A 20,800-nucleotide genomic window follows, 5' to 3' on the forward strand; every position below is an offset into this window, starting at 1 on the left:
CAGTTTAAGACAGGTCCACTGTGCTGTATGACCAAACAATCCAACAAGACACATTTAAAATAAAAATACAAATAGGATGACTGTTGCCATGACAACAGGATGAAGAGTTTTTGTAGACAATTGGGTCTTGTTTTATTGGTTTGAATTATGACCAGGCTTGTCCACTTTGGGGCTCAACATGCAGCCACCCATAGTTGTCATGGTAACGCAGTCCATACTCACTGTTGGCCCAACAGGACTGGGGACCCATCAAAATAAGAAATACAGTGTGACAATCAATAAGAAAGACAAGTGTGTTAAGAAGGATTTTGTTCGTAAAAGAGAAATGTGAAAATCCACAAATGCCGGCCTCGCTGCGACACCTTGGTGGTCTGCAAAGTCACTCAAGTAAATAACGTGTTCACTTGATATGGACGGCACAGTCTCTTCAAGTTTCACCTGAAGGTTACAGGCACTGTGCCCTTAACTTTTGTCGCACAGCAACCAACTTGTGAAAAGCAAATATCTCACAACCCTGCTGCTTTCTTCAAAAAGTTTAATTTGCATCTTTATTTACACATGGCGGATGGCAGTAGTTTTAAAGAGTCAAATTATACTTTCAAACACAAAGCAAAAAAGAAAATCCAAAAATGATAATGAATTGTGGAATCCAAACCTTGCATTAAAAAAAGAAATTGTACGGTAAATGTGCCCGGGGGAAAGAATCCTCAAAAAGAAAATATTCATCTTTAAAAGAATCTTATAAACACTAACCAATCTGTAGAATGCTGTAATACTGACCAGCAATGAAACACTAAATAATACATTCATTTTCACTACCCTGCATGCTATCTGAAGAGCCTATAAAATCATGTGGACAAAAGAACTCTTTGAAACAACAAAAACATGGTCAAGCGCGTAAAATAGTTCCATTCAAATTAGGCATATATTATATATATATATTTATATATGTATATTTGTTTTTTGTACAAATACAGAATATTTGGCATTTATATCCATCCTCTTATTTCTCAACATTTCAAAATAGAATAACAATAACCATCTTTTACGCCATCACATTTCTCATATTCCAAAACCCCTTAAAAGGCCTATTTTTTTTTTTAATAAATAATTTCTTTTCTACCAACGTCCACAACACGACACACTTCTCCACCAAAGGCAAACAACAGTGTGACTGCTCTCTCGCCTCATAATTAAATTATTAAAAAATAAAATACTAACAATGATAGTAAGTGGGTTCAAGAGTGCTTCTGTAAGTGACGATATATCAATATTGTTCTAAAAAGCAGAGTGTAGAGTGAGTCAAAATGAAAAAAAAAATTAAAAATAGAATGACCACCCGGATATTAAGCATGTAAACTAAGCTTATTGCTTGAGGAGCAGATCAAGACGGCTGTCAACGCTCGGGTGATGTCATCGTGGATTTTATGAGGAGAGAGAGCACAACAAGCGAAGGATATCTTTGCAGTGCACAAAACAAGGGAGGAAAGAAAGCCTCTCAATTAAAAGGCGATCAGGAGATCCAGTCGGAGTTCTGCCTAGTGTGCGTGTGTGAGTGTCGATTGTCCGAATGAACATAAAAAAGATACAAGAACATTCCATACATGGAGCACCAATTTTGTGATGTGGTGTTCATCGATGCAATTGGCGTTTCGGAGTAGGTCGATAAAAAGCGAAATCATAACCCCAGCATCCTCCCGAAACAAATACACACATACTAACGCTGCATAGTACGCAATCATGGCCTCCAAGCCCACCTGCGGAGTTTGCCACATCTCCGACCGCACTGTGAGGTAACAAGACGAGCCTATTAGCTGCTCCTATTTAGTACTGTTGAGATAGTTTCGATGGGTTCAAGGGTTCAGGGTTCAAGTTACATGAGCTCCGAAGGCAGTAAAATGTGGGGTCTCGAAAATAGGAAGGAGGTGTTGGCGACACTGGAAAGACAAAAATCGAAATGCTGTTGCTTACAAGTTCTATTCAGTAAGTATTACGGTTAGATTCGGTGTTTATTTGAGTTTCAAGTGTAGTCACGCAACAAATGAAACTCATAAGTCAAGGTGCCACTGTGTATTACGAATATAATAACCTCATAGTATCACAAGAATGAAGAACAGTAAAGGAAGTTTGTTTTGTGAGAGTACTTTGGACTATTAAAAAGAAAATAACACAAATTTCTCATAAAAGCACTTTTTTCATGTTATTTTGACTGCATTCTTGTAAATTTCTTAATTTATTCCCCTAAAATGTTTACTTTTTCTTAAATTACAGCTTCTGATGAAATTATTTTTTTAGACATTTTTCTTGGCATGAAAAATATCAAATCTACTTTTGTAGGTTTTGACCCTGCACTCATAAAATTATAGCTTTACTATCATTACTTAAGTAAATTTCTCATATAACTTTGATTATCCAAAAAGGACGTTTGTTGGCGAAAACAAATTGATATTTTTTCTTGCCAAATGTATTTGTTCCTCCATGTGCCGTGCCGTTAAGCCTCCTTCATACTAAAACTAACCATCATTTTTTCACAATGACTAACCTATTATTTTTGCATATTTGACTTCTTTATGAAATTACTTGCTGCGTTTTAGCACCAGATAATGCTTTTATTCTTTAGGTGTTGTTCGTTTAGCATGCGGTGAACGGCAGCACAATCGTCTAGATAATAGAAAGCAAATAAATACTTGTCTGATGGCCGCATTCAAACTGCATTTATTTGAGTTCCAAAAGAAGTACGGTGTCCTTTAATGGTAAAATAGATAGATAGATAGATAGATAGATAGATAGATAGATAGATAGATAGATAGATAGATAGATAGATAGATAGATAGATAGATAGATAGATAGATGATTATTTGGTGGCTTGCTCCTCCTTCATCACAACTAAATGAAAAATCAAATTTCAACATTATGTCGAAAACGTCCCTCTTTCCCTTGCGCTCTAAAACTATTTGGATACTTTATATTCACATTTTAAAACATTTTTAAAACCCCTCCCCAACCACCACAGGGGAACCCTGATTCTTTTCTTCGACTGACTCGTGCTGTTGTAACACAGGATGAATTGTGAATTTGAATGTTGCATTGACCCCGCCCCCTCCCCCCGACTAAAGCAGTATGACTCGAACCAGTTTGCAGCCCTTTGTAGCGCTAAGAAGCAGCAGCAGCAGCCATCGACATGCACAACGATAAGGCACCTGAGGAATTGTCATGTACATAGTTGCCAAAGTCCCCTCATAGCAAATATATTTGGGTGTCCTCTTGATTATGCACATATATGATATCATGATAATATATATACACGAATAGCCCCACATGATACCTGTTACTGGAAATGTGTCTGCATGTGCAAGTCACACAAGCAGTGGTGGTGTACAGTTTTGTTTTTTTTTTGTTTTTTTTAAACCCCACCATGTATCTAAAACCCTGTAAATTCCTCACCACACAGCACTACAAATACACACGCACACACGCATCTGCTTGAGTAGGTAGTTGTTGTCCTAGAACTGATGTGTGTGTGTGAGCGAGAAAGAACCCAAAGGGTCTCAGATGTATAGACCACGCATGTAAGCAATAAATGAGCCCTCCCATCAGATGCCCAAGCAAATCTTGATGAGAAATTCCCACCACTTGACATCCACATGCAAAAGAAAAGGGCTTGAAATAGAAAAAACTAATAGCGATTAGAGAAAATAAATAGCACATCTTCCTCTTGCTCTTTCAAGACTAACAAGTGCAAGTACAGCGGTGCCTTGAGATTCGAGTTACCCACCAGTTGGGCATAGTGAAAAAAAAAAAACTTAAAAAAAAAAAAGGCTTCAAGCTGTCTAGCGCCACTCCCAGTTGAAGTTTATCGTCAAACTAAACAAAATAAAGAGAATTATATGGGGTGTATTTCAAACAACCACATAACTTTGCTGCTAGCTTAATGCTAACAAAATAGAAAAGGCCATAGATGAGCTAACGAATGGCATCTATAGTTGCTTTAAGCAATGAATATTTGAACACAAACGGTGCAGCGGCATATGTAGACAGACATTCACATTCACATCCATTATCCAAACCGCTTATCCTCACGAGGATCGCGGGCGTGCTGGAAATTAAAGGTAATTAAGGAAGCCCGTACGGTAGCCCTTCTCATTAAGCAATACCCAAGAAGCAGTGGCGTGCAAAGGGGGGTGCCCCAGGCATCCACCTGGGAGGGTGCAGCCACAGTTAACCCCCCACCCCCCTCAATCTCCGATAAAAATAATCAAAATGTGCAGGAAAATGTCTTTTGCTGGGCAATACAACAGAACTTAAAAATGTTCCATAAAAGACTTTTTATCGACATCATGTTTCAAAATCTTCCGTCCATACCCAAGATCATTTTCATCCTAATCTCCTTCGCTTCCTCTGGTCCATGTTTAGTGTGGAACACACCATGTCACCAAATGACTACACCATTGAAATAGGCCAACTGATTACAAGTTTGAAGACACCTGTGATGCCCATTTGAGGACACAACCTTGGTGAAAGCGGAAGTCAACCCAAACATATTTTTTTCAAGAATATGTTCCCAGCAGGCCCACTAGTTGAAACACGGCATTCTGATTAATTTTACGTTTGTGGCGTATAAATTAAGCAGCAAAATGCACTCGTTTTTAGCCATCTCTGGGGGCGACCATTTTGTCTTCTGTCGACTGAAAATGACGGCTGACCCGTTTTCTGAATCTGAGATTCAGTCGACGGAAGACAAAATGGCCGCCCCCAGAGATGGCTAAAAACGGGTGTATTTACACCAATCCACAAACAAAATATTTATCAGAATGCCTTGTTTCAACTAGTGGGCTTGCATAGAAAATATCCTTGAAAAAAAAATGGGCGTTGACTTCAGCTTTATGTTCTTTTTTTTACCATTTCAGTTCACCTGATTGGCATGGCTAAATGGGTCCCCCCTCCCCCCCCCAACTTAAGCGCTAAATCACTTAATCAGTTCACATCAGCAATTATCTGGCACAATTGTGATATGCAGTTAGCTAGGTCACTATGCATATACACCCCCAAAATGCAGCTTCTCTTCAAATAGTCCGCTGGTGTGGCTAACTTTAGAGAGCCACGTTGTCGGATGTGAGTGTGTGTATGTCACGCAGAGAAAGGCGCAATTTATGTTTTAAGTACGGCTTGACAGCCGGCGTGTGGATTGGTGCTACGAGGTGGCATTTTAGAGTGCCTCGTTGTCAGCCATGAGTGCACACACGTCAAGGGGAGAAGTCAGGGCATGGCAACTTTAAACAACTTTAGAACGCCTTGTTGTTGCTGCATAAAGAAGCCCAGCGACAACTCACTGCGGTATATTCCAGACACCGGAGGCTTTAAGGCTTTATTATTAAACCCATTTAAATAAACTTATTTTGTCTTGTCAGTGCAGGGGGGAAAAATGTATCTGAATTACATTAATGTACGTTAATTGCATTTTTGTGGTTCCCCAGATTCCACACAACAGTTGTGAACGATACTGGATACACCATGAACCAAAATAATTATAAACCATGAAAGTAAGTGTAACTCCAAAGATAGCGTACTACCCAAATGATTGTGAAGCCGTTTGGTTATTACATCCAGTATTGTGTGTGCGTTCGAGTGTACTTTGACAGATTCAAACACGCAGCGTCTCGCACAAATACCCCTGACGTCTTTGCACGGAGGATTTTGATTCTTTCCCGACACGAGCAAGGAGCGGGCGCATTGCAAAGATGATCCTTCCTAACGTCACAATGGAGCACACACACACACCAGTGCAGAGACAACGGGCACCATGTTGATAAATCTCTGTTTTAAAAAGTCCTTGAGTGTGTCTGTGTGTGCGTAGGCCTGGGTTAAGGACAACATTTGGAGAGTAAAAAGCAGCACCATTTACTATAGTAACTGACCAGTGTTAAAGTGTCATTTGCGCCTGTCTTTTTTTTTTTTTTTTTTTTTTTTTTTTGACTAAATGACGTTTTTTTTTTTGTTTGTTTTTTTCCCCTTGTGTGTTATCTGATCTAAATGTTGCAGCGTAGAAGCCCGCCCTAATATCAACCAAGCAAATGCTCTGTTAAAACAACCGACGATCCTGTCAATACTAAATGCGGATTGCAATGAAAGTGTACTTATCACAATATCCGAATGAGTCATGTAGAATGGCATGAAAACAAAAACAACTGTCCTTTGCAATTCAACTGCAACATTATCACGTGAGCTTCATAAACTACATTTCCCTTGGAAATACAAACATGAATATCATAAGGCGCAAAAAAATGCTTTGTTCCGTACTCTCCTCTTCCGCAACCTCTTTAGTTCGTAGACGAATGTGTTCTGCAATGTGAACGCATCCGGCAGCAAACACGAAAAATCAGTTCCATGAGTCAAACGGATGAAAGTTGAAATGATACTGTGGAATTCTCAAACGGATTATTTTAAAGCGGAAATCAACCCAAACATATTTTTTTTCAAGAATATGTTCCCTTTGTGGAATATAAATTAAGCAGCAAAATGCACTGGTTTTTAGCCATCTCCGGCGGCGGCCATTTTGTCTTCTGTCGGCTGGAAATGACATCACAACTGCTCTCAACGACCAATCACGGCTGACCTGTTTTCTGAATCTGAGCCGTGATTAGTCGCTGTGAGCAGTTGTGATGTCATTTTCAGTCGACAGAAGACAAAATGGCCGCCGCCGGAGATGGCTAAAAACCAGTAGATTAACACATATTCCACAAAGGCAATATTTATCAGGATGCCCTGTTTCAACTAGTGGACTTGCATAGAACATATTCTTGAAAAAAAAAAAAAAGAAATTGCGTTGACTTCCACTTTAAGGATTGCAACTTCACTAACAAACAGAAACTCTTTCCCAAATATTACTTAACTTACAATGGGGGAACAAAATATATAAATCAGGTGTTGATTCGGGGCAATAGCAGCTCATCTACAAGACTCTTCATCAACTAATAAGAACTGAAGGGGGGAAGTTTGTTTGAGAACGCTGCAAGCACCACACCCCTCACAATTAGGAGTTGAATTGATTTGTTGGCTGCATTTTTAAATAAAGTCTATAAAGCGTAAGAAGCCAGAGAATGGCGACACATCTTAAAGTGGGCGATGGAAGCTAGATGTGATGCCGAGAGCTGGTGTTGGGTGAGGAAAACAAAAAAAAAGGTGACCAAAAAGCAGATCAAGGATGAATCCGTGGACCTCAAAGCCTCGTCTGAGCTTCCGGGATGTAGATCTCGATGCTGTCGGCCCGCTCGGTGGCCGAGTTCTGTCTGAACGACGCAGCTCGCTTGGCGGCCATGAGCCGTCTGCGGGCTTCCTGGCGCTGGCGGTCCTGGAGGTCAAGGGATCGCTCCCGCATCACGCCGCCACGGCCCCTGATGGGCCTCTTGCTCAGAGGAGGAATCCATTTTCGGTCCTTGGGCGAGATGAGAAGATATGGAACAGGTCTCTTCATTATTGAGGACGTAAAGTTTTTTTTCTTTTTAGTTTAAAATGGCTTACTTTAACTAGAATCCCTTGTCACATTTTGACCAAAAGGAGAATCCTGGTCGGTTATTGCGCTTTTTGGTGCTTTAAAAAGGAAATCCTTGTTGTGGTGGCAAAAACCACATAATTAACTCGCAAAACATCACACATTAGTTGCCATGACTACAGCTGCTTCCACTTCTTCCATTTCTTCTTCCAATTTCTTTTGGTAAATATTTTTGCTGCATTACCGCCACCTTTATTATGCGGCATCTGCATGCTTCTTGGCGATTACGGTGGTTACGGGTCGGACATCAGTAAAAATTCAGATACCTTCTTCTCGGGACTCTCCACCAGCTGCCACTGGTTGCTCTTGATCTGCTGCAGCTCTTCGAATTTGGCAGTGACGTCTTCAATGGAAAGCTGCAAGAGGTCCCAGAATCCGGCCAGGTCCTGAGATGTAGGTCTGGGCATGGCGCTTGGGTCCTTGATTTAAAACAAAACAAAACAAACACACTTTTTATTACCAATATTTACTTATTATTTATTCATTTATTTTACCTCAACCCAGCTAATAGTCAAGCCACAGCACTGCCAACAAAAGCTTGAGTACCCAACAGCTCCTACACAATGGTAGTTACACCCTGACTACCACTAGGGAGCAGTGAAGCACCAATAATATTTCACATCATGCATTTCATAGACTAAAAAATGTGACGGTAGTCTTGGAAAAATGACTGGCTATTTTATCCTTTATGAGCTCATTTTGAATGCTTTTGTTGTATTTCTGTTACCATACTATACCATTTGCATATACTGTACAGCAAACACTGCATTTCCACAAACTTTGAGTATGAAATGGAAAATTAAACTCAGTTGCATTAGGATGAGTTTGGATTTGGTGTCTGAAGTGTAATTTTAGAACCAAAAGCCAAAAAAAAAAAAGATTATTATAGATTACTATTAAATCATCATTGCAACCATTTTCTATAGCATTGCTAGTCAATCTCAGAGCACTGGGCATATTTAAATAATTACGTAAATAATCTTATGCCAACGTTCCCTTTAGCTTTTGTACACTTAATAAAATATGTATTTTTATAGCTGCACAATAAACTAAATTTAACGTAATTTGTTCATTGGTTGCTCTGAATTGTCTTTAAGTGTGTCCGTGGGTGCGAATGTTTGTTTGTGTGTGCCCTGCGATTGACTGACAACCGATTCCTTGTGAGGATGAGCGGTTTGGATAATGGATGAATGGATTTACAAAATAAAAGAGGTCAAAATAATCTTTTTAGTAACGGGCGTCGGAGACAAATAAAAACACACATTTACCTGCCAGGTGTATACATACTATGTGACCAATCAAATGGCCGAATAGAATGATTGACATCTACGTCGACCAATGATTTCATGAATGGTAATTCGTAGGACCAGGAAACGAGAGCGGCATTTGTTTCGTCGTTATGAGTTAATTTCTATCTTCTGAATCGTATCCCATGCTTATTTTTCATCAAACAGTGGCTTCAGAATGGTGCGAATTCGATTTTAGTCGTGCATGCTTGTTTCCAAGCTATAACGACTGAGTACAAACTTGGACTCTCTTGCAAACTTCAGCTACGACGGTGGATGCGCTCAACACCAATTAACACTCCATAAGGACATGAAATGATGGATTTTGTCTCGGTGAGTAAATTTAATTCGGCATTATACTGTATATATCGCTGTCATTTTTTTTTTTTACCTTTATGGTCAATTGACAGTAGTTCTACTGAAATTATGTGTTGTGGCAACACATGTGTGGAGATCGACCCATGTGCTCATTGCTATTTGTGGCATCTTAATAAAACATGTTTTTGTTTTCCTGTAGAAAAATGTGGTAAACAAAAATGGGAACCACTTCTCAATAGTGCACTGTAGTTAATCTACACCACTGCAGACAATTACCTCACTGATAAACATTATAGAGTTGTCTCTTTGACATTGTCAAACAAATGTTTATTGTTTTATTAAAGGGAAATTCAACCCAAGCATATTTTTGGGAATAATGTGTTCTATGCAGGCCCACTAGTTGAAACAAGGCAATATAAATTAACCCATTAAAGACGGGAGCGCATAACCGCGTTTCTCCCACTAGAGCCAGGAGCGCTGTTGCGTCATTCTACCTTTAAAACCGGGAGAGCAGATACGTCGGTGTCTTTTTTTTTTAATGCTATTCTCCGTCTCTTAGCCAATTTAATGCATCAGAATATACCGTGATGGTGGCGTGAGACCGAGGAGGATGTCGTGGAATTTTTTCGAGCCGTAGGTAGGCTAATGGCGGACGCCGTAGATCGCCCGGAGCTCTGATAAATAACGGCAGGGATATATAGACTACGCGCACGACCAGTGGAAGCATTCGAATGTGATATGATATGGTTTGTAGACAATGATGATATAGACGTCTTTCTAATAGAATAGAGGATGGTAATTACCACTCGATTTTTTTTTTAAATTAAAATGGTGCTTCTCTTGCACTGACACATTATTTTTACATAATCGATTGAAACAGTAAATAATAACAAATTCTGCATGTGTGAAAGCCACATTTCTAAGCTCTTTAATTCTTTTGGAATTATGTTTCTGTCTGCTACAGGGCCTGATATATTAATTTTTTTGTAAGTGTTGAATTTCTGGGAAATCTTCAGGTTTTCAAGGGTAATCCCAAAGGCGACCGACGGTTTTGGGGAGCTGTTGAGACAGGTGGTTTAGTCCTTAATGGGTTAAGAAGCAAAATCCACCCGTTTTCAAACCTGTCAACTTGTACGTTTTCCCCGTATTTTATACGTTCTGTGATCATTTCAAATTGTGTACGCCGTATAACTATTTTTGTACGGGGAAAAAAAAATTTAAATTGTTGTTAGACCGATCTCGTCTTGTCCATTTCGGCTCTAATCATTAGCGTCCGTTTCCGATTCCGACTGCAAACTTCGGCCGAAGCAGAAGTCAACCCAAACATATTTTTTTCAAGAATATGTTCCCAGCAGGCCCACGAGTTGAAACATGGCATTCTGATTAATTTTGCATTTGTGGAATATAACTTAAGCAGCAAAATGCACTCGTTTTTATCCATCTCTGCGGGGCGGCCATTTTGTCTTCTGTCGACTGAAAATGACATCACAACTGCTCACAGCGACCAATCACGGCGCAGATTCAGAAAACAGGTCAGCCGTGATTAGTCGTTACCTGAGCCCTGAGTAGTTGTGATGTCATTTTCAGTCGACAAAATGGTCGCTTTTATCTTTATTTATTCATCTTAATTTATAAATGTATATTTTTTCTGCCGCTCTTATTAGCTTAGTAGATTGTACAGGTGGTGGTCACAATGTTACGGTCAATTGTGTAGGCACTGCAGACATGAGAGCAGAGAATGCAGTGGCAGTCCATTATTCAGACTCTCGGGCCCAAATCAAACTGCTGCCTTTGTGCATTAATGGAAGCGCTCAAGTCCTTCCGATTGGAATTCCCCTTTCGTTTCCTGATGGCTCGACGGCGGCGGAGGGACCGTTTCTCTATTGATCGCTGCGGTTTATTGCTTGAGGGCGAACAAGATTCTCAAAGCTCAGGCAGGGAGAGAAGGGTACGTTTACCCATAATGCAACTCTCTAAGAAGCAAATTAAAAGCATGTTGTGCGGCGCTGAGGGGATTTTCAATCGTACATAAAGGTTTTGTTGTCCATCACTCACCAGATTTTGCTGACACAGCCAGTAAAACTGCTGAAACTTTTGGGACATGAGCAGCTGAGCACTTCCTACCGCACTCCGGATTTTACCTAGAACTGCAAACATAGGGAGAAAACAGCGTCAACACAAATAATATGTTTGATTACATGTATACCGGGATTTACTATGGGGGAATAAAAAATATTATTTTCTTCCTAATTTTAGCTGGCAGAAGATATGACTAATATTCACCCTGAATTGCCTCAAGACACAATCGACTATCAATCGTCAGTTGCTTTCGACAGATGAATTTCAATTTACTCCAAATAACATATTGTTACTGTTTTGATTGATGATTTGTGCTTCTACAGTCAGCTCAGTGCTGTCGGATGTGCTGCAACAATCGTGGATTTAAGACAAAAAAAAAAAAAACGGAGAGAAAGATGCTCACTCTCCTCCGACAGATCATGCTCCTCTGCCTCCCTCTCCATCTCTTTGCACCAGTCCTCCATCCTTTTGGATTCATTGTGAAGAAGCTGCATGAACCATCCGCCGTCCCTTCGAAGAGGAGACACTCGACCCGTCTCGCTGGCCTCCAGGCTGGGTTCGGCCAACCAGGTTTCAGGCTGCGGGCTGGGGGGCCCGCTAGAGGCCCGGTAGTCCTCCCTGTAGCTGAACAGGCCTTGCGTGCGCACCGTGCGGATGGCTCCGTACTGCGTTGGGGTGCTTGGCTCCGAGTGGCGACCGAAAGCGCCGCCGAACTGCAGACCCTTGTCTTCCATGGAGGGGAAGCCCTCCAGCTCCATGTCGGCTTGCACTGCGGTCGTAACGCTGTTGGAGCGCTTGACCCGCCCACGCCTAAATATCCATGGGTCGTCTGATTAATATTGACGTTCAAATCCAGGACGTGGTTAAGAGACAACATGGAAGAAAAGTGCCATGTACCTTTTGTGATCCTCCACCTGGATACCTATAGAGTGAAACTGAGGAAGGCCTTTGCTTTCGGTCTCGGAATCCGTCACGGTTTCCACCTGTTGAAGAGATGGCAGTCATCAACATCGGAATATACAGTAAACAAACGTGTCATGAAGTGACATGGAAAATGTCACGGTGATCATTGGAAAAAGACTTGATAATAATAACCGCTCTTTGCGGTGAGTTCTTATGTAAAACAAAATGCATGATTGTGATTGGACAGTGGTAAAAAGAAGGAGAAATCTGTGAAACTCTAGTAAATCATAGAAAAGTTTGAGAAGTCACCGGAGACCGGACAAGAGAAGAATAATCAATTTCAATAAGTTGACCATTAAGAATTCTGTCAGCTGTCTGGAATGGATTGTTGATTAAGCTCGACTTGAACCAGTTTAAGGCAAAATGGAGTGCGTTACTCGGCTGCAACAAGCGGTGGCGCTGTTGAGTCAGTCTAGACTGCGGGTCTTAAAGTTTACAGAACAGCAAGTTAGTTATGGCAAATTGAGCTCAACGTCCACGCAGACCTCCACTGCGGTGCAATTGCTGACGGCAGAATTCTTCCGCTCGATACGACACTGGCGTGGAAACACGTGATGAAACGTCCTGAGATTCAAGGTGACTGTAATCACGTCGATTTCGGTCTTTAGACTGTACATACCTGTATCCCGATAGAGGATCTCGGGGTTTTGAGGTACTCTTCCGCCTTGGATACCAACACGGCTTTGTCGCATGTCTGGATGGAGGTGTGGCTGCCCAAAGACGCGTGCCTCTTGGGCGCCGCAGACTCCATGGCCATGGTGACCGCCTTGGAGTTGTCCAGGCTGTCCATGGAGCTGTAGATGGGACGCCCGAGGCTGTCGGTGGCCCACAGACCGCCTCGGGGTTGCCTCCCCTCCTGGTAGGCATCTTGGGTGGACTCGGTGCTGCTCTGGGCTGTCACAGAGATAAGAGGCTTGGTGGTGGCGCGCGGCGGCACGGGAGGTGGGGTCTTCTTGTAACTAGGAGGATATGACACCGCTGGATAGCACAAGCAGGATGACAGGACGAGGACAAGGCAAAACAAGGGGAGAAAATGAATAGAAAAACAAAATGGGGGGGGGGGGGGGGAGAAATCAGCAGAGGCTAAAGGCAAGCGACTGAAAAGCATGATGGGAACTTTTAGAAAGGTAAAAGTCGTTGTTTAAGTTGCAAGGCACCTGTGTGGAAAAGAGGACACTTGCCCTATCAAGTGCAAAATGAAAAGCTGAGTGGGAGTCATCAACATGGAACTCTGGATTTTTAGTCCTCTCATTTAGTCACGGAAAGGACTTTTGGGAAACGTTCACTGGAACAGTGCAGTGAGCAAAAATATTGGGACACTGGCAACTACGCCTAAAGGGGTGAAAATTCAGTAGCAGTCCTATTTGGACTCTTTCGATATTTTAGCGTGCAATATAAAACAAAAGTTAAACGTACTTCCAGAGTCAGCTTTCGTTTTTCACGGATTTAACCAAACATTTCATATGAACATAAGTGGAGCAAAGTTAACATTAATTAATCACACCATGTTCTGCATTAGCAGTCAAGAATTCATTCATTGTTGAAAATAGTGATACCTGAAAAATGAGGCAATCTGTTGCCCGCTAAAACTCATACCGGTACGTCAATCTTAACAGGTGTAGTCACAGCACTCAACACGCTCACACGCAAGCATGCAGACGACTTGGCTCGGAGCTAATTAAGTGCAACAAAACCACAAGAATTCTGTTAAGACAAATCCCATCACAGACTTGACTCCCTTCCAACTTGAAGGGGCCGCAGTGCTGCAGGAGACAGTGGGTGGATTCCAAAACCGAGCTTTGTGACTCAGGCGATATGAAACACCACAATGTCTATTTATACACCTTCTAGCCATCTGACTTCATTTCAACACTGAACATGTTGCATACAGACTGGCCGGCCCACCAGCTGAATGCTGAAAACCAAAGACCACAGTTTCCATTTAGATGAGGGTACTTTGATATGACTCCAGTTTTTTTTTTTTTAATCACAGTTTCTGAAGGATTTACATGGAGACAAGGTTGTCAAAAATAATGCCCATTCACAAAGACGTGAAAAATGTTATCTTTGTATATTTAGTCATTTGCTTTTATCGGTTTCTAATATCTATGCGAGTCCATGAAAATATGTCTATGTGAAACCGGTCCCTAGTGCAAAAATGTATGGAACTACTGATCTAGAGCACTGTAGGCACAACCCCCTTTTTTTTTTTTTTTTAATTGATGGACCGAACTTGATTCAATTACTTTTATATGATTTAGTTCATAAAGAATAAACCAAACAATACCCGTCCTCAAAGTGTACAGTTATTGTAGCTGGAGCAGCATGCACGTTCCAAACACGTTACTTCCTACTACGAAAGGCATTTTCAAATTTCATTCAAGTTTAAAAACGAGCGGGCTTTTCTGCTTAACTCATAGTCCACAAACGCAATATTAAAATTAAATTTAGACTACTGAAGGCGCATAGAACACATTATTGCCAATATTTTTTTGGGGGGGTTGGCTTCTACTTTAAAATCTGATTTGATCCAAATACTACAATACATTTCTGCTGTACAAAGGTACACTTCACCAGTGCTTAAGTTCGTAATTGCCGGACCCAGGTGCATGTCTTCCATTTTGACAGACGACCCGTTTCAGCTTTTACATATGAACAATAATGACGCCTTTTTTTTTTTTTTTTTCCCACCTAATGGCCCATTTTCTAATTTGTTCATTCAGGCTCTAAAATGTCTCCTCGCGAAAATGAACCACAAAACAAATTTGTTTTTAACAATGCAGATAGTGTCGTGTAGACGGTCGTGAGGGTAACAATGAAGCAAGGCTCAAGAAACTAAAGACATTCATAACAAATAATCCGAAATGAACTTTAGATGCAGTCTAGCCTAGCGTATTTCTGCCAAATTGTTTTGCTAGTTACCATTCAATGCCATTGACTTTGCTCGCCCCTCTTGAGTAGGTAATCCCCAAGGGCCCTCAATTGAAGCACATCATTAAGAGACTTTAAACTACAAGTCTTGACTAATTTAGCCGAAAGATTGGTTGGGGCATTCCGTCCTTCGCGCTGCCTGCTCCGTCTGCTCCTGTTTGAATGTGATTGTTTGCTGCATAGTTCAGTCAACAGACACTGGAGGTCGTGTCAGGAATGTCATTGCTCTCAAATGTGGCTGTCGCTCAAAAACGTCCCGCGCGTACCGAAAAGACGAGTGCGGGTCCGGTTATGAACAGTTACTGTATTGAGACCCATCCTAATGGATATTCACTGGAGACAGTGTTTTGAGCGGTTTCTGAAGTAACCCTCATCAGTCCACTGTAGCTCAGACATAGAGACGCCCTCCGGCAACTAAAGGCAAAATAACAACCTTACGCTTGCTCCTGATGTAATTATCTCCTTCTCCACACTGACCCGTTGCCATTTCAAGACTGCGAGCATGTCTGAAAGGTGGAGACTATGACATCTGTATAGGCGGGGACAAAAGAAGAGCAGCACAGAACAACCCTTGCATCCTAATTAGAAGTATATATGCAAAATATTCCTGTAGTTTGAGGACAAAAAATGAATAGAGGCCCCAACTACTTGTATTAATGCTACAATGACATCGCAGGTGTAAAGGGGAAGTCAAGGCAAACATTTTTTTTTTTCCAAGAATATGTTCTATGCAAGCCCACTATAGAAACAGGGCATTCTGATAAATATTGCGTTTGTGGATTAAGTGTTAATCCACTCGTTTTTAGCCATCTCTGGGGGCGGCCATTTTGTTGTCTGTCGACTGAAAATGACTTCACAACTTCTCACAACGACCAATCACGGCTCAGATTCAGAAAACAGGTCTGCCGTGATTGGTCGTTGTGAGCAGTTGTGATGTCATTTTCAGTGGACAGAAGACAAACTGGCCGCCCCAGAGATGGCTAAAAACAAGTGCATTTTGGTGCTTAATTTATATTCCGCAAAAGCAAAATTTATCAGAATGCAGTGTTTCAACTAGTAGGCCTGCTGGGAACATATTCTTGAAAAAAATATCTTTGGGTTGACTTCCGCTTTAAAGATCACAATGAGACACTTTCATGAGTTAAATGCAATTCAATTCAATTCAAGGCCACCATAGCAAAAAAAAAAAAAAAAACCTAAAAAAAAATAACAATAAAAAATGGATAAAACCAAACGTCCCTGAGGTAGCCTGTCATACATCCACCGCAAGTATAAACGAAACACCGGGTTGCACGAAGTGAATCGAAAAGATGGCGACTGACTGGTACCTGGTGGTGGCTGAGCGCGGTCCACACTGCATGAAGTAGGGAGACGAAACTGAATGCCTGCAAGAGCCAAACAGAGCCAGTTATTGGAGGCTCGTCCCAAATGTGACACAGATAAAAAACGCTCATGGATTACATTTGCATACCAAAACAGACTGACTTTGAAAGCAATTATTGACGTTTTTTTTTTTTTTTCCTTGCGAATCCATTTGTTACATCAGTCAGGAAAGGAACACAGTTATTCTGGATTTACTGCCGTCTCTTTTTGCGCAGTGTTTAATGAGCTCGATTGGGGACCAAAGACAATTTAATAAGTCTCATTAAAACGTAATTGCTCTGGTTGTCCATCTTTACCTGTGTTTCTTTTGCCACTTCAAATGTCATCATACAGTGGGCAACTATTCTCTCAAATCTCCATTTTCTGAAACAACATCGTTTTTTGTTTTTTTTACATTAACAATCTGCTTATATCGTCGAAATATTATCAATCTTAAAAAAAAATCCAATTTTTTTTGACAAAATGTATCCATCAGAATTTAAGTCAATATGTTGCCCATGTATCATGATGTACTTGTAAAGAGCAGTCCATATCATACATGCATCATCTCAAAACAGACAGTAACATCTTATCTTAATGTACAATACATACACATATCCACACCAGACACGTATAAAATAAAGTCAAATGTTGAAATTTCGCTTTGCGTGAATTAATTATTTAAAGAACAATCTGAGACCTCTGGAGTGCCGTAACAGTATTTTTCAACATGTCTACTAGCTGGACTACAGCATGTAGAGTACAATTTTGCACGTTGCACTATAAAAACACAACGACACGTCCAAGGATTTGTCGTAATATGAAGTCTTAATGTAACAGAGCATTTCAATACTGTACACTTTTTGTGATCTGGACATAAGTTACAAAAATGATCGCCGCAACAGTTTGAACAGTCACTCCCCGCCGTGCGAATCGGTCCACTCGCGCCAGACGCCGTCTTTGCCACAGTTGCGATGCAGGGCTGGCAGAGAGGCTGGTGAGAGGCCGCTCTGACGCAGATCAGGGCGGATTGGTGCTTAATGACGTGCAATGACTGACGAGCTGTGCATGAGCATGGGGGCTGGAGATGGAACAGAGTGATTGTGTAGTGTGCGTGTTATGCTAATCCTGCCTCATTTTATCTCTGCAGTGACAATTATATGTAAATTAAGATTAGGGTAAATATTAGTCTTCTAAAGCCTCGGATCCACTAACTAATCCTCGAATGGTAAACGTTTAATCTCAGCGCTCTGCCAAACGGCTTGGTAGCTGTGACTTTACACAGTCCTGTGACAGCAGTACCAACAAAAAAGGTGCTGAAAAGTCGGACATATATTGGGAGACTTTGCAATAGGAGCACTGAAAGGTATGAAATATAATTAAAGGACTGTATGGAGGTTCTGCCGCTAAAATGGGATTACAATCAACACAATTGTATTCTATTCATCAAAAACATCAATAGTAGGGATGGACCGATTATCAGCCGGACCGATTATCGGCACCGATATTTGGCTTTTTGACGATTATCGGCATCTGCCTTTTTTGAAAACTCTGCTGGCCGATAATAAATCAATTTAAAACTGTGGAAACCAAAACAAAGATATGTGAAAGTTTAACATTTCTGTCATTTTGAAACTTTCATTTACTGTAGAACACTACATGGAGCTATCGTTTAAGTTTTCCATTTTCCTTTTTGAGACATGCTGACAATCCTGGGTGCTCCCTGAACTTTTTGTTAGAATTTTCAAACAGAGATGTATTCTGTCAAAAATTTCTTGTTATAATGATTAAAAAAATCACCATTATGCAAACCTGAAATTTGTTCCATAAACATGCTTAAAAACGTTACAACAAAGTTAAGAGTCAATTTTTCTTTAGATTTTGATGCCAATATTTTCTATTCCACTGAAAATGAATATCGGCTCCAAATATCGGTTATCGGCCTCCTTGACTACTAATAATCGGTATCGGCCCTGAAAAAAATCAGCATATCGGTCTATCTCTAATCAACAGGGTCGCTCCATGGCCAGCTATTGGTGCGCCCTAACTCTCGCCCAAAGTCAGCCGGAATAGGTTTCAGCTCACCTTCAACCTTAGTGATGAAAAGCCGTAAAGATAATCAATGGCTGTTTTTTTCCCATGTTGTTTACATCCTCATTAACTCATTCACTGGCAGACATTTTCAGACCCTTTTACCCTAATGTTTGAAAAGAATTGAAAAAAATATTAATAAAATCCTGGGATTGAATGGTTGGACTGTGAAAAGACTAGTAAATTCGTCGATGGCAGTGAATGACTTAAAATAAAAAAAAAATCCAATTTATATAACCTTACGTTATACATTGTATCATTATAACATTCAAGTTTGGGATTGCTGTGTTCCTGAAGAAAACTGCACCCTCCAATGGCTTTCCTTGATTAACAGAGAGTATCTATTCTGTGCGTCTGCATGTCATAGGCTGTTTCATCACCACGTCCTATCGAGCGTGAGAGGGCTGGTACATGAAGATGGGCGAGTGGATGAAGAGATGTACAGTATGAGTGATCTGACAGAGGACATCTAGGACACCCGAGGGTGTGCATGATTCTGCCGTTGTATCTCCTATACTCAAAAGGTTGGTATTTTTTTTTTTTAATATATATATTTACTGCATATGTAATGTAAATAGAGTTTTGCACAATAAAACAAGCATGTTGTTTGGTCGCCACATACATAGATACATACAGTGGTGATGCCCCCATGGATGCAAGGTGGTGCAACCTTACATGTATGATAATATCACAACAAACCAATACAAATCAGTGTCAACAAGGTTATGATCTGAATAATTTGTCTTTTGTTGTTTGGACTTTTGGCTTTCCAAAAATGATAAATCCCTCCAAAGGATTCATTTTTTAAAAAAGTGCTGAATTTAAGAAAACGTAAGATATGTAATCATCGGACAGTGTTCATGTCAAAAAATTGTGTTTGATTAAAGACTCACTGAAAAAGGCTGATTTTGTTTATTTGGATTTGGAAAAATTAGGGAACAAATTGGGAACAAAAATATAAGTACAATATGACTACAGGGGCCTTATACTCTACATCATTATCGTGTAGTTCTTTAAGCATGAGACAAAACACCATTTTTTTTATTAGTTACGTGACTGACTATTCAGTCTACTGCTCTTCACAACAGTAGAATGAAAGAAAGTTATTCATTTTGCTCCATAGAAGCATATGGAGTGGAAACTACAGCATAAAGACTAGTTATGCTAGTTAAGCTCTGATTTGTTTCAAAATGTCAAAGTTTTTTCCCATTGTATAAGTATATGAAAATAATTTAGTTCATGGGTCACCGTCATTTAATCTTTGTCAACGGTGCAAGATTTATTTTTACGTTAACGTTGTTAGTGGTCATACAAGTGTAAAACGTAATCGCTGTTAATGCTGAAACATACTGAAGTACTAAAACAAGTACTTTTGTACATTCTCAGAGGGGAAACATGAGACAAATTGCGTTGGCTGAACTTTCACAATGTTATTATTCAGAGCTATAATAAGAGCATTGATTTGTGCTGGTTTGTAGAATAAAGCTGTTTATATGGTCATAACCCGTCTTACTGCATGCCAGTATATTCAAAAGAGCAAGATACATAGCCATAATTGATTTTGTCAAATGATTAAAACAAGAGGATGCATTATGGAATCAAACAGACCTAAAATTTTAAAGGAATGAAAATGAACAGCAAATAATAAAAAAAACTAAATATGGGATTGCTAAAATTAAAAAAAAAATGCTCTGTTATTCTTCAGAATGACATGAAATAATACAGATTTTAATAGTTGCCAACATAAATAAATACGATGCTAGGCTGCTGCTACTACTAACATAATGGCAACTACAGTATTTAAAAAAAAAACAAAAAAAACAATTATCTAGTACTGGTACACAAACTCTCCACTGACTTCAATGTGAGAAAAATGAAGACAGTTAAAATACACTAGTGTGAGCATGACATCATTTTCATTTCTACCAAGTGAAAAATGTCAATGGGTCAGACAAAATGTATGAAACATATAAAAGAAAGAAATAATAAAGGTGTTCCCTACCGGACCTACCGTACTCTCTATGCCCCCCAGCTAAGCTACGGGCGCCTAAAATGGGGAATAAAAGAAAAAGGAAATGATAACCAACCAAAAAAATGACAGCTTTCCTAAGAAAAAAAAAAGAAAAATCTCTAAGAAGAGCTAAGTGTATTTTTGATGTGTTTTAGGGTAAACAATTCTCAGTTTTGTTGGATGTTATTGTAAAGCTATGACCCCCATTAA

The 20,800-nt window shown here is 40.2% G+C and overlaps 1 protein-coding gene and 2 long non-coding RNA genes across 7 annotated transcripts in view; 2 read left to right on the plus strand and 1 right to left on the minus strand.

The window, feature by feature from the left end:
* The first annotated feature begins 1,777 nt into the window (after nt 1-1,777).
* Nucleotides 1,778-5,706, plus strand: LOC147128018 (uncharacterized). The gene is made up of 3 exons (XR_015084050.1): nt 1,778-1,983; nt 5,475-5,540; nt 5,627-5,706. It is a non-coding gene; the product is annotated as an uncharacterized LOC147128018 (long non-coding RNA).
* A 1,026-nt stretch (nt 5,707-6,732) lies between these two features.
* Nucleotides 6,733-20,800, minus strand: part of dlgap2b (discs, large (Drosophila) homolog-associated protein 2b) — a 54,730-nt gene continuing 40,662 nt past the window's right edge. For 3 of the 5 annotated variants that reach the window (XM_086018715.1, XM_086018713.1, XM_086018714.1), the window contains exons 6-13: nt 20,582-20,626; nt 16,455-16,511; nt 12,815-13,173; nt 12,130-12,215; nt 11,636-12,042; nt 11,209-11,300; nt 7,816-7,968; nt 6,733-7,432 (exon numbers count right to left, since the gene is read on the minus strand). In XM_086018715.1, the coding sequence (XP_085874841.1) occupies nt 7,217-7,432; nt 7,816-7,968; nt 11,209-11,300; nt 11,636-12,042; nt 12,130-12,215; nt 12,815-13,173; nt 16,455-16,511; nt 20,582-20,626 (1,415 nt within the window). In that variant the 3' untranslated portion in view covers nt 6,733-7,216. The remainder of the gene's footprint in view (nt 7,433-7,815; nt 7,969-11,208; nt 11,301-11,635; nt 12,043-12,129; nt 12,216-12,814; nt 13,174-16,454; nt 16,512-20,581; nt 20,627-20,800) is intronic. The other 2 variants (XM_086018716.1, XM_086018717.1) reach the window with 1 other exon arrangement.
* The window catches only part of LOC147128020 (uncharacterized), a 54,088-nt gene continuing 42,191 nt past the window's right edge, over nt 8,904-20,800 (plus strand). Inside the window, exons 1-2 of the long non-coding RNA XR_015083839.1 lie at nt 8,904-9,168; nt 18,947-19,103. This is a non-coding gene — a long non-coding RNA (uncharacterized LOC147128020). The remainder of the gene's footprint in view (nt 9,169-18,946; nt 19,104-20,800) is intronic.

This window comes from Filicampus tigris, chromosome 20, assembly GCF_054856515.1.
Source record: "Filicampus tigris isolate MCC_2025a chromosome 20, RoL_Ftig_1.0, whole genome shotgun sequence".
Lineage (NCBI taxonomy): Eukaryota > Metazoa > Chordata > Actinopteri > Syngnathiformes > Syngnathidae > Filicampus > Filicampus tigris.